The sequence below is a fragment of the Manacus vitellinus genome, unplaced genomic scaffold (assembly GCF_001715985.3).
Source record: "Manacus vitellinus isolate BGI_N305 unplaced genomic scaffold, ASM171598v3 scaffold_29_pilon, whole genome shotgun sequence".
Classification (NCBI taxonomy): domain Eukaryota; kingdom Metazoa; phylum Chordata; class Aves; order Passeriformes; family Pipridae; genus Manacus; species Manacus vitellinus.
Window position 1 is genome coordinate 2,993,426 of NW_021940207.1, and position 12,024 is coordinate 3,005,449.

The following is a 12,024-nucleotide window of genomic DNA, read 5'->3' on the forward strand; positions in this document are numbered from 1 at the left end:
CCCACTCAGTTCTCTCCCGGGCTGGGGTCCCGGTGCTGTGTGTCCCTGCTTGATCCCTCCAGCCTGGGGCCTGGGGACCGAGGGACAGGAACCTGCAGGACAGAAATCCAGTTAGGGACCCCTGTAAGCGACCCCGGTCGCCCACCGCGGTGGGCACCCCTAATGTCCCTGGGGTAGAGACTCCTGTGTCTTTCCCTAAATGGGATTCCAGTGCCCTCGTGCCACCTGTCCCACAGTGCTGGGACCCCACTGCTTCCTGGGCATCCCCTAGTGCCAGGCTCCACTACCCCGGTTCTTTCGCACATCACACCTGATGTCCCAAGAGCAGGACCCTGGTGTCCCCTGTCAGACACCCAGCTGCCCCCCTCTGTGTGTGCAAAGGGTACAGACTGGTTCCCAGTCTGCCCCCAGTTTGGGTTATGGGTCTGTTACTGTGACCCCTGGGAGAACTTGGAGGACAGGTTGGGCATGGACTGGGGCAACTGGCAGCGTTTTGGGGGGCCCTGGGGTGCCCCTGCACGGCCCGGGGCAGGCAGAGGCCCGAGGCACGCAGTGTCCGCCCTGGTCCAGGAACGGGAAAAGCTTTTCCTCTTTCACTTTCTGCCCACGGAAAGCCCAAGGCGGGAGTTGGCTGCATGCCCGGAGGCCCATGAGCCCCGGGGGGAGAGGAGGGCCTTGAGCCCCTTCCCCTGCCTGGGGGGCCCCCCACGCTGGGGGCACGGCTCTCCCCTGGCATCACTTGCTCCCTTCCCAGTCCCCTGCTCAGAGTCCTCATGCAGGCTCTGACCCCCCAACCCCACAGCAGGCACCAGGGTCCCCCTACCCGGAGATGTGTTGGAGGGGAAGTATGGGGCGGAGCAGGAGGGAAGCTGCCAGGAAGAGGAACTTTCCCCTCCGTCAGTTCCCCGTTTCCCCCACACCTCAGAGGCTCCTCAGATCTCCAGGGTGAGCACCCCCTCCTACTCACCCCTGCACTGCTTTTGGGGCACCCCTTTATTTCCACCAACCCCCCTGCCTGCCCTTGTTTTTGGCACTCGAGCACCCTCCAGCCCTCTGGGGACCACACTGGATGCCCCTAAACCCAACCTGGCGTCCCAAGGACTCCTTGTGGTGCCGGTGCCCCCGTCACCCCCCCTTGCCTCCCCACGGGCATGTCTGTGGCCTGGCTTGTGGCTGAGATAGGGCAGCGCCCACAGCCGCGGGTGGCCCCTTCCTGCCCACAGCGCTGCCAGCCAGGGTCACTCCCATCAGCCCGGGCAGGGCTGGGGAGGCTCTGTGTGCCCTCTCAACACAGAATATACACCCACACCCACGGGGGAGTGGTGCCCTGGCTGGCAGGGACACCCAGGGCTGCTTCTGCTTCCTGCTCTGCTGTGGGTGAGCAGGGCAGCAACGGGAACCCTGTGGGGAGTGCCTCACTCCCTTCACTGGGAGACAAGGGTGGCATCCAGGCACGGGGTTCCTCGCATCCCCCAGGTGGGCAGCAGAGCCTATGCCCTGTTTGTTGGGGTTTTGGGCATGCCTGGGCCTGGCATGGCAGGAGGATGGAGATACCCTGAGGTAGGGACACCAGTGGGTGCTGCTGTGTGTGGGAGGTGGGAACATCCCCACCCTGGCTAGGAAAGGGCTGGCATGTCCTCAGGGGAGCTGTGGGCGTGGGGGTGGGAGCAGCTGCATACCTCAGTGGGGTGAGCTCTGTGTGCTGGCTGTGCCCAGGGGCTCTGTCGTGGGGGTGGCCCATTCCCAGCTAAGGGACACGTTGACCTCTCCCTTGTCCGCGACAGGGTTTGTGGTGGGTCATGCTGGGTTGTACCAGGCCCTGGCCATGTTCGCAGTGGCCTATTTCATCATCGGCATGACGGTGCTGTCTGTGTGTGCCATTGCCACCAACGGGGCGCTGGATGCTGGAGGAGCCTACTGTATCCTTTGCTGTGGGTGCTGCTGGGGCAGAGCATGTGGGCCAAAGTTGGGTGACTACCCGGTGACCTCGGGGTGCCACACTGAGGCTGGGACACTGTTGGCCTCTGAGAGAGGGGTGGGGGCACCTGATGGTCATTTGGGCTGCTGACATCTTCCCTTGACTCAAGCAAGATATGATCAGCCGTGCCCTGGGCCCGGAGTTCGGGGGCAGCATTGGGATCATGTTTTTCCTGGCCAATGTGTGTGGCAGCGCCCTCTATGTGCTGGGGCTGGTGGAGGCAGTGGTAGACAGCTTTGGGATCCCGCCTGGTAAGTACCCCCCTGTAAAGTGGCAGGGGACAGCAGATGTCCCTTACCATGCATGCCAAGCACTGTGCCCAGCATATCCAGCATGGCTCACCCAGTCCTCTGGCTAGTGAGTTGTTGCTCATCATGCCTGGCATATTGCCAGTGGCTCTTGTCTCCCGGTAATGCCTCCTCTGAGTCTCACTGATCCTGACTTGTCTCTCCCCAGGGCAAAAAGCAGGCACGGGTGTCCACGTCCTGCCCCAGAGCTACTGGTACGAGCTGCTCTATGGCACTGTGCTGCTGGCACTCTGCCTCCTCGTGTGCCTTGTGGGCGCCTCCATCTACGCCAAGGCCACCTTCCTCATCTTCCTCATCGTCGCGGGTGTCCTGGGCACTGTCCTTGTCAGCTTCTTTGCCACGCGGCCCATCAGGGTGCCCATCCGCCTGCCCCACCTCAATGGCTCAGAGATAGAGAACGGCTCCTTCACTGGCTTCTCCCTCGACACCCTGCGAAAAAACCTGGGGGGTGAGGAGAGGCTCCCCGCACCCTGCGCACCATACCCACCATGGCACTGGCACTGCCACATCAGCAGCAGCTTGCTGGAGGGTGGGGGCAGCTTGTGGGCACATAGCAGGTGCCATGGGGTGGTTTCTCCTGCGGTTTTTGTATGGGAAAATTGAGCATATGGTGGGGCAGTGCCACCCCGGACAGCCTGTCACAGCCCCTGCCTGTGTGTCCTGCAGGTGACTATGCGGTGGACTACACCACCGGGCAGATGATGAGCTTCAGCTCTGTCTTCGCGGTGATGTTCAATGGCTGCACCGGCATCATGGCAGGCTCCAACATGTCGGGTATGGACAGGAGGTGCTGGGCTAGGTGGCACCAGGAATGGTAGCTGAGGCTGGAGGAGATTGGGGGTGCCTGTGAGTTAGCACTAATGCTGCCTGCTCCTGTCCATAGGGGACCTGAAACGCCCGAGCTACTCCATCCCACGGGGCACCATCTCCGCTGTGCTCTTCACCTACCTTGTCTACAACTTGCTGGCTTTCCTCATGTGTGCCACCTGCAACAGGTATGGCCACCTGTCCCCTGACCAGGGCCATCAGTGCCAGGCTGTGCCTGGTGCCAGGGCATCCTGGCCTGAGCCGAGGCAGTACTGTGTGTCTGTGTCTCTCTCCAGGGTCCTCCTGCAGAAAGACTATGGCTTCTTGCATGACATCAGTATCTTCCCTCCCCTGGTCACTGTGGGCATCTACGCTGCCACCCTCTCTGCAGCCATGAGCAACCTCATCGGGGCATCCCGCATCCTGTATGCCCTGGCCCGGGATGATCTCTTTGGTGAGTGCCTGGAGTGCGCTGGCACTTGTTGAAGCCCACTCAGCAGGTTGACCCTGCTGGGGACCAGCCCTGGCATCAGGGAACTCCCTTTTTGGTGTGGGGGTGATGTGTTGTGGGTTGGCATGTGTCCATTTGGGTCACCTGTGTGTGCCCTGCAACTTGCCTCCACCCCAGCACCCAGGGTGGGGCCGGGACTCGTGGCTGGTGGCTGAACCTGTTGATGCCCACTGGGGTGCCCCAGCCCAAGCTCCCCACTCTGCCTGCAGGCCGGGCGCTGGCTCTGGCCAAGAAGACATCTGCCAGTGGGAACCCAGTGATGGCAGTGATCCTCTCCTGGATGGTGGTGCAGGTGAGTTTGTTGGCAACACTCCTTTCCTGTCCTCACTGGGTGTTGGTGGGTTGGCACCTGGCCTGGGCGTTGTGGAGCCTGGCACATCCCCCTGCCCCTGGGGATTCCTCCCCCAGGCTCCCTGCCCCAGGTGTCCCGCTGCAGTTGTGCCCTTCCCTCCCTGAGGTGGGAAATATCCCCTATATGAAGGATAAATCAGTGCAAAGGGCAGGGATTCCTGCCTGTACACTTTCCCATCATACCTCTTGGGTATGCCCCAAGTACACAGGGATGGCTCAGGTGTACATTCACCCTGTGCTCTCTGCAGCTGGTGCTCTTCTCTGGGAAGCTCAACACCATTGCAGGGGTCGTGACCACCTTCTTCCTCTTGGTTTATGCCACTGTCAACCTGGCCTGCCTGGCATTGGAATGGGCATCGGCCCCCAACTTCAGGTACCCACCGGCACAGGGGAGAGAAACTGTGCTGAGATGCTTGGAGGCACCCATCCCTGCATCCTTCTGGTTTTGGTTCCCCTGCCTCCCTATGCCTGGGCATTATGATGAGATGGTGGGCAGAGATGCTGAGCTCCGCTTTCATGGGCATTAGGGGAGGCAGAGATACCCCTATCCCTGGGGAGGGAGAATGGGACAGGTCCCAGCATGGCACTGGCTCGGCACAGTTCTCATGCCCTGGCACCGCTTTGCTGAGTGGGTACAGATAAATCCAGCGCCACTGGGTACCACCCGCCCCCTCCCCTTAGGCTTTCCAGAGGTAATTTATAGCCTGTGCCCGGCCGGCATCCCCCGGGCTGTTTGCCAAGCAGTGATGGAGCCCACTTTCCATTAGTGCTAATTAAACTAAGGGAGAAGGGGGAGGGAGGAAGGGGGATCCTGGGTGGGGGCAGGAGAAAAGATCTTCCAGGAAGGAGGAATATGTGTGGCAGACAGCCCCAGCCTGGGGCACAGGGTGTGGGGTATCCTGGCATGGAGCTGGGTTGGCAGGGCTGCCCAAATCTGGGATGTGAGGTCCTGGCAGAGTAGCCAGGGGGAGCCTGATCTCCCCCTGTGTGATGCCCACTGCCCTCAGTGAAGGATGCTGTGACTCCACAGTAGGGAGAGTCCCCTGGGTGCACAGAGGTAGTGCCTAAGCAGGGCCAGGTGGCACTGCCCCGGGGTCCCCCAGAGCACCCCATTCCCAAGGGAGAGCTGATGTCTGTGCCAGGATGGGGCTTGGCCCACATCTACCCTGCCCAGCTGCTCCCTTGACCAGGCACGGATGGGGCAGGATCAGTGCCTGGGGTAAGCTGCTGGGGTGGGGTAGCAACAGGCCCCTCGCCCACCCCACATCTGGTGCCTCCCCCCCTCCCTGCACTGAGGTCTCCATCAAGCACAGCGGAAAAGGATTTTAATTACCTTTCAGGAAAAACAGCAATTAGAGAAAATAACAGCTTCTTGCCTCCCCGCCTCCACCTCCCTGCACCAGACTGAGCCGGCACCGTGGCTGCTAGCGCTGCCACACGCTGCCTGACTCTTCCTGAGTGTGCCAGGGCAGCACCAGCCCCGTGGCCATCATTGCCCCTGTTTGCCAGGGGCTGGCAGCAAGGGGCTGCCCACTGCCCTGGGAGGTACCGTCTGTCCTCCATAACCTCTCCTGCAGGCATATGGGGTGCCCAACGTGCCCTGGGCTGGCACAGTGGGATCACTGAGGGTGGCTGGTGTGTCCCCTTGGCACAGCTCCCCTTGTTGTGCCCTCCTTGCAGCCGGCATGGGCACCACAAGGTAGCAGGTTTCCCCTCCTCCCTGCTCCAGGCCCACTTTCCGGTACTTCACCTGGCACACGTGCCTGCTGGGCATCGCAGGCTGCTGCGTCATGATGTTCCTCATCAGCCCTGTGTCAGCCTCAGCGAGCCTGGGCTTCCTGCTCCTCCTCCTCCTCGCCCTCCACTACCTCTCACCCAGCAGCACCTGGGGTTACATCAGTCAGGCCCTCATCTTTCATCAGGTGAGCCCTGTCCTCCTGTTGTCCCCTTATGGGGTGGAAAGTTGGTGTCCCTGTGGCAGCTCAGCTCCATCCTGGGCAGCACATCCTCAGGACTGGCATCCCCACGGGGTGGGTTGTTGAAAGAAGTGTTCCTCACCTGTTCCCCTCCCTCCCTCTTCCAGGTGCGCAAGTACCTACTGATGCTGGATGTGCGGAAGGACCATGTCAAGTTCTGGCGCCCGCAGATGCTGCTGATGGTGCAGAACCCACGAGGCAGCGCCCGCCTCATCGACTTCGTCAATGACCTCAAGAAGAGCGGCCTCTACATCCTGGGACATGTCGAGCTGCAGGACTTGGGTGAGGATCTGCACTGTCCCCAGTGCTGGTGGACTCTGACCCTTGCTGTGGTGCCAGTGTGCTCTTGGAGTTCTTGGATTGATGCTGCTGCCCAGCTGTCGGTTTGGCAGGGTGGGCACAGCAAGTGAGTGTCAGCATTTTGGGCACATGTGTGGCACCATGGGCTTGACTTGGTATGACGGACTTTGGTGGCTTGGGTCTGTCCTGTGTGCACACACTTGCAACACCCATGCCGCAAGCTTGTACATGCGTGCGCTCAAACGTTCATCCCTGCACGTGCACATGGGGCTCCTGCCCGTGTCAGCGCTGTGCACACGTGGCACATGCCACCCTGTCAGCGCCTGTGCACACCCAGCACACACGTGGGCACGCGCTGAGCACAGCCCTGCTGCTCTGTGTCCAGGTGCTTCAGGCGTGTTTACACTCTGGTGTGTGCTGGTTTGCACACCCCTGCTCCCTGGCACACGTCATGGCTGTCCCCGTCCCACCCCAGTGGATGCACAGGCTCTGCTCCCCCGCTCCCCACCGTTGCTGTGGTGACTAATGGCCTGAAACTGGGGAGAGGGGATGGGACTGCCTGGGTATTTTTTTACACATTTGTGTATAATTTTGTATCTCTGTCTTTAGGCAGCTACTTCCCCCTCTCTGTCTCCTGGGTGCTGGGGTGGGCGCAGGGGTTGGCACTGGTCTGCAGCAGGGATGGACACCAAGGTGAGCCCCAGTATGGGGTACCCATCTTGCTGATGCTTGCTTTGCTCCCCACCCAGACATGCTGCCCTCAGACCCACTGCAGTCCCAGCAGGACTCATGGCTGAGCTTGGTGGACAAGCTGAATGTCAAGGCCTTCGTCAGCCTCACCCTTGCACCCTCGGTGCGGCACGGTGTCCGGCAGCTCCTCTTCACCTCTGGCCTCGGTGAGTGACACCTCAGCTGGACATGGGTGAGGGTCCATCCTACTGTCCCTGAGGGCTGAGAAGTGCCAAGGGGTTTGGAGGCACTTGGACAGACAATGTCAGAGCCAGGTTTGCTCTCAGAGGCATCTGGGGTGAGCAGTGCTGTAGCCAAGTTGAGCCTTGGAGGCATCAATGTTGGCAGTGTTGAGGGGCTTGAAAACACCTGAAGATGGGAGATGCCAAGGGGTTTGGAAGCACCTAGTGTAGGCAGTGCCAAAGCCAACTTGGAGAGGTACTGGGTGGGCTATGCCAAAGCCAAGTTGGGTCTTGGAGGCATCTGTATGTGTGATGCTGAGGAGTCTGGAATCACCAGGGTAAGCAATGCCAAAGTCAAGCTTGGCTGGTGGAGCCCTCCACCTCTGCTCATCTGGGTTGGCGTGGTCTTTCTGGCAGGTGGGATGCGCCCCAACACCCTGGTGTTGGGCTTCTATGATGATGAGGCACCACAGGATGGTCTAGCCCGGCACCCTGCCTTCAGCAGCGCCCGCGAGGAGGTTCCCTTGGGCTTCCCCCCGCTAAGGGCACCCACCACTGCCAAGATGCTCTCGGCCCGGGAGTACGTGGGCATTGTGGCTGATGCCCTGAAGATGCTTCGCAATGTCCTGCTGGCCCGGCAGCTGGAGAGTCTGGACAAGGCCTGGGAGCTGCGGCGGGCTGCCAGCCCCCCGCCCCCCATCCATGTCTGGCCAGTCAACCTGCTGCGGCCTGACAGCGCCCGCTACGCCGACACCTGCAGCCTGTTCCTGCTGCAGATGGCCTGTGTCCTCAACATGGCGCGGGCCTGGCGCCGCRCCCGCCTGCGCCTCTTCCTCTGTGTGGAGGCGGGTACTATGCCCCATGCCCAGGAGGAGAAGCTGCGCCAGCTCCTCAAGGACTTGCGCATCCAGGCCCAGATCCAGCTGGTGCCCTGGGACGCCATCACCCGCCTGCACTGGCAAACCTGCCGGGGACCCCCAGGGGGACCAGCAGAGGAGGAGGAGGAAGAAGAGGAAGGGATTGTGAACTTCCCGACCAACACTGCCCAAGTGTCAGATGAGTACGTGTGTGCAGCCAACAAACTGGTCCTGGAGCAGAGCCCTGCACCGGCCGTGCGCTTCCTTTACCTACCGCGACCACCAGCCGACACCAGCCTCTACCCACTCTACCTGCACCAGCTGGAGCTGCTCACCCGTGGGCTGGGCCCCACCGTGCTGGTGCACGGGGTGAGTGCTGTCACCAGCACCCAGCTCTAGGTCACCCTGCTCCCTGCACCCTCCTTTGCCCAGTGCCTTTTGCAGTCTAAGCCTGAGTATTCTAGTCCTGGTGTCCCCACCCTGGGGGACAAAGAGGGGTCAGTGCCCCACGGTGGGAGATAGGTACAGGAAGAGGGTTTGCTTTTTGGGGTTGTCTCCTGCAGAGGATTAAAGCTGCCCTGGCAGGATCCAGACACAGCCCTGGTGTCCAGCTGGGCAGTACGGTGCATTCACAGTGCCTTTTCTTTGGGCTGGTGGTAGGGGATAGCAGGGTTCCAGGGGGTGCCAAGCACTGGGTGCCCCAGTTGGCTGCTGGGAGGCCCTTGGTTGCACCCTGCAACCCCCCCTGTGCTTCCCCCCTGCCGCAGCCCCCATCCTCTTCTCCGCCAGCTCCTCCGGGCACCCAGCCAGCAGCGGGGATTGATTAAAGGCAGCCTCGACCTTGGTGCCCCGGCTCCCCGCCATCCTCCTGCCTTTCATTAGGAAAAATTAAATGGGAAAGGGTGGGGGAGGGGAGCCCAGAGGCCTGGGTTCCCTGCATGAGGCTGGGTGCGTGGGGGAAGCAGCCGGGTGCTGGCCCTAATGGATGCAGGGTATGGCACTGCTGATCTTGCTCAAAACCCCCAATGCTGTTGGTGGAGGGGCACCCACATGCTTTAATCCGTAGTCCCCCCACCCCCATGGGTGCTGAGCTCCTGGTCCTGGCAGGAAGGGGGGAAATGTTTTGTGATGGGGGTCCTTCCTTGCACACCTGGGTCTCCTGGCCTTGCTCTGGGCCCTGTTTCATGGTGCATTGTAATCTCCCCCACCAGTCATGACCTGCAAGGGGGAGCTGGCCTTGCCCCCTGCTCCCCCTTACTGATTAGAGGAGGGCAGGAAATTGCCTGGGCACTGGAGATAAATCCCTCAGGTGCCTGGCGGGTGGGCAGCGTGCCCAGCGCTGCCTGATTGATCACTTCCTATTAGCCCCAGCACACAGGGGTGGGGAGACTGTTCCCAGCCAGGCTGGCCTCCAGTGGGGGTGACAAGCATGACACTGCTGCCTGTGCCTGCTCTCACCAAGCCTGGCACTGCTGCCTGCCAGCTCTGTTCAGCCAAGGGCTGGAAAAACCCAGGTGGTTGGGTGCTGCTGGTGGGGAAAAAATGGTTCGGACTCTTACTCCCCACATTTTGCAGTGGATTGTGCCCTGGTGGGTGGGCAGGGGGCTGGAGCTGGCTTTGCTCCCTGCTGTGGGAGGTGGGTGCCCTGGGGTGGCCACCGCATGGCCTGTGGGATTTATTTACAAACAGGCAGGAGCTGGCACAGGGCAGCCGGGCACCAGCAGGACCCGGCGGCCTATAATGTTAATTATCACCACGTAATTAAAAGCCCATAAAAAGCCTCACACTTCATTAAATTAAAGCTTCTCTGCACTGTGCCGATGGGCTCCGGCGCAGTTAACCTTGGCCGTGCCAGGGACCAGCTCCTCCGCAACTGGGGACCCACGGCTGGGCGTGTGTGGGACCCGAGGCTGGGACTGTGCAGCCCCCCACAGTGTTGTGGGGTGCACCATTGCATGGGCACCTCACAACTCCATTCATCACTCCTGGGCCACGTGTGTTTGGGCACACACAAGGATGCTGTCCCTGTCGGAGATGCCCACACGCATCGCATGGACGTGTGTGCCCATGGCACTGCTGCAGACACACCGTCACACTGGCCAGGGGCTGACATGGGCCAGGGGCTGACACGGGCACACACCCAGGTGTGCACACACAGCGCCACGGCCGCTGCAAAGGCAGCATCTCGCGCCGGCACCGCGGCTCCGGCAAACCAGCTCCGGCACGCAACGCCCACGCGGCGCACACCTACACAAACAGCATTCTTCCTCCCTCCCAACATACAGATGTGCAGACAAACAACCACACATACCCCCTGCATCTCCTCCAGGCTCCCACCCATTGCTGTCAGCGTCCAGAGGTGATAGGCTGCGGGGAGAGCACCCACCTGTGCCTGCCCCTTCTGTGCCTCGGTTTCCCCAAGGGCTGGGCTGTGCTGGGGCAGAGGGGGATGAATGGGGGACCTCCAAATCCTTCTGGTGGCTGGGTGCTCTGGATCAGGGGTGCTCTGCCAAGGTGTGGGAGGGTACAAAGTGGGGGGGACACTCCAGCACACAAGAGATGACACGTACGCATGTGTGTGTGCATGTTAAGGCAGGGATATGCATGGACTAGGAGACTGTGTGTGCATGTGCACGTGCACATGGGAGGGGGGTGCTGTGCTGGGGGATGTGCACGTGCACAAGGGGTGTCTATATGTGCACACATGTTGGTGTGGGTGTATATACCCACCCCAGCTGTGATGTGCTGATGTGCACACAGGGCTCAAGGAAGGGGGGGGCCAGGGGAGCGCACACACCCATGAACATGGGGTATGCAAACTGGCACGTGTGAATGCCCAGGACCCCAGGCCACCACTGCCAAGTGGGGCCGTGGGCAGGGGGCTGTGGGGGGCAGGCGCCAGTGGGGGCCCATGCCCCGGCCCTGTGGGGGTGGACAGCCAACAGGGCCTCGGCTATTTCTTGGAAATTTCGCAGCATTCATTTCAGTGCAAATAAAAGCTGTCATTGCCGGAGAAATGATACTGATCGGGGTCTGAAAAGACAGCAAATTACCCGCCTGAAAATGCACCGCTGGAAAAAAATGCATATTAAACACACAAAAAGGCACTTTGCCATCAGCCGCACTTCCCCCGCCGCTCCAGAATAACCACACTTTACATAATTCTCCCTCTCCACCTCCGAATTAATTTTGCAGACAGAGGCAGAGGCAACCCTCTGACAATAGCAGAGGGGAGACGCAGCAACGGCGGAGGAGCGGGGCTGGGAACTGCTGGGGGGTGCCTGGCTCTGGGCTGGGGGCATGGTGGGTAACAGGATGTCAGGGTTGGAGCTGGGGGAAATGGAGGGATTTGGGGGGGACTGAGGGGTTTGGGAGAATTGGGTCCATGGATGCAGGTTGTAGGTGCTGGGTGGATGTGCCCAGCTGTGGGGTGGAGCATTCTCATGCTCCCCACTTGGGTGCTGGGGCTGGAATCCCTTGGGGTAGGGACAATCATGTCTTGGGCCAGGTGTTTCCTATAAGGGACAATCCCTCACCCCTTACCACTGGAATGATCCTGCCATGTGCCTACCCCAGAGCCTGGCACCATCTCTGGAGGCAGGCAGGCCCTGGGGGGTGCACATACCCTACTTGGTGGGCACCCCCAGGCACTCCCTGCCCTGCTGACCTACCCGCAGCGCTAGGCATGTGGGTGCACCCCAAGGACACCATGAGGCCATGCTGCCCACCCAGGCTGACACTCCTAAACTAGCATCTCTCTAAAAGACCCCCTGGGAACCTGTCCCACTGGGCATGAGGGCACCATGCCCAGCACCCCAGCACTGCTGAGAGACAGCAGCGAGCAGAGCAGGGGGTCTAGCAGTGATAGTGGGGGAGTTCATCTGTCTGGGTGCTCAGCACTGAGGGGCTGACGGAGGTGAGGGCGGGTGGCGGAGGTTGGCACCGCGCTGCTTTGCATTTTCAATGACAGACCCATGCCGGGTGCTCGGGAGAGTGGAAAAATCTTATTTGTCACCTGCTGGCGA

General features: G+C 61.0%; 1 protein-coding gene across 1 annotated transcript in view; it reads left to right on the top strand.

Annotated features, from left to right (window-relative positions):
• Positions 1–10,821, top strand: part of SLC12A9 (solute carrier family 12 member 9) — a 14,080-nt gene extending 3,259 nt beyond the window's left edge. Inside the window, exons 2-13 of the mRNA XM_029960731.1 lie at positions 1,785–1,919; positions 2,092–2,229; positions 2,435–2,734; positions 2,953–3,060; positions 3,170–3,281; positions 3,390–3,547; positions 3,814–3,896; positions 4,204–4,328; positions 5,685–5,877; positions 6,039–6,213; positions 6,981–7,127; positions 7,560–10,821. Coding sequence (XP_029816591.1) covers positions 1,785–1,919; positions 2,092–2,229; positions 2,435–2,734; positions 2,953–3,060; positions 3,170–3,281; positions 3,390–3,547; positions 3,814–3,896; positions 4,204–4,328; positions 5,685–5,877; positions 6,039–6,213; positions 6,981–7,127; positions 7,560–8,398 — 2,513 coding nt within the window. The 3' untranslated portion in view covers positions 8,399–10,821. The remainder of the gene's footprint in view (positions 1–1,784; positions 1,920–2,091; positions 2,230–2,434; positions 2,735–2,952; positions 3,061–3,169; positions 3,282–3,389; positions 3,548–3,813; positions 3,897–4,203; positions 4,329–5,684; positions 5,878–6,038; positions 6,214–6,980; positions 7,128–7,559) is intronic.
• The last annotated feature ends 1,203 nt before the right edge of the window (positions 10,822–12,024 follow it).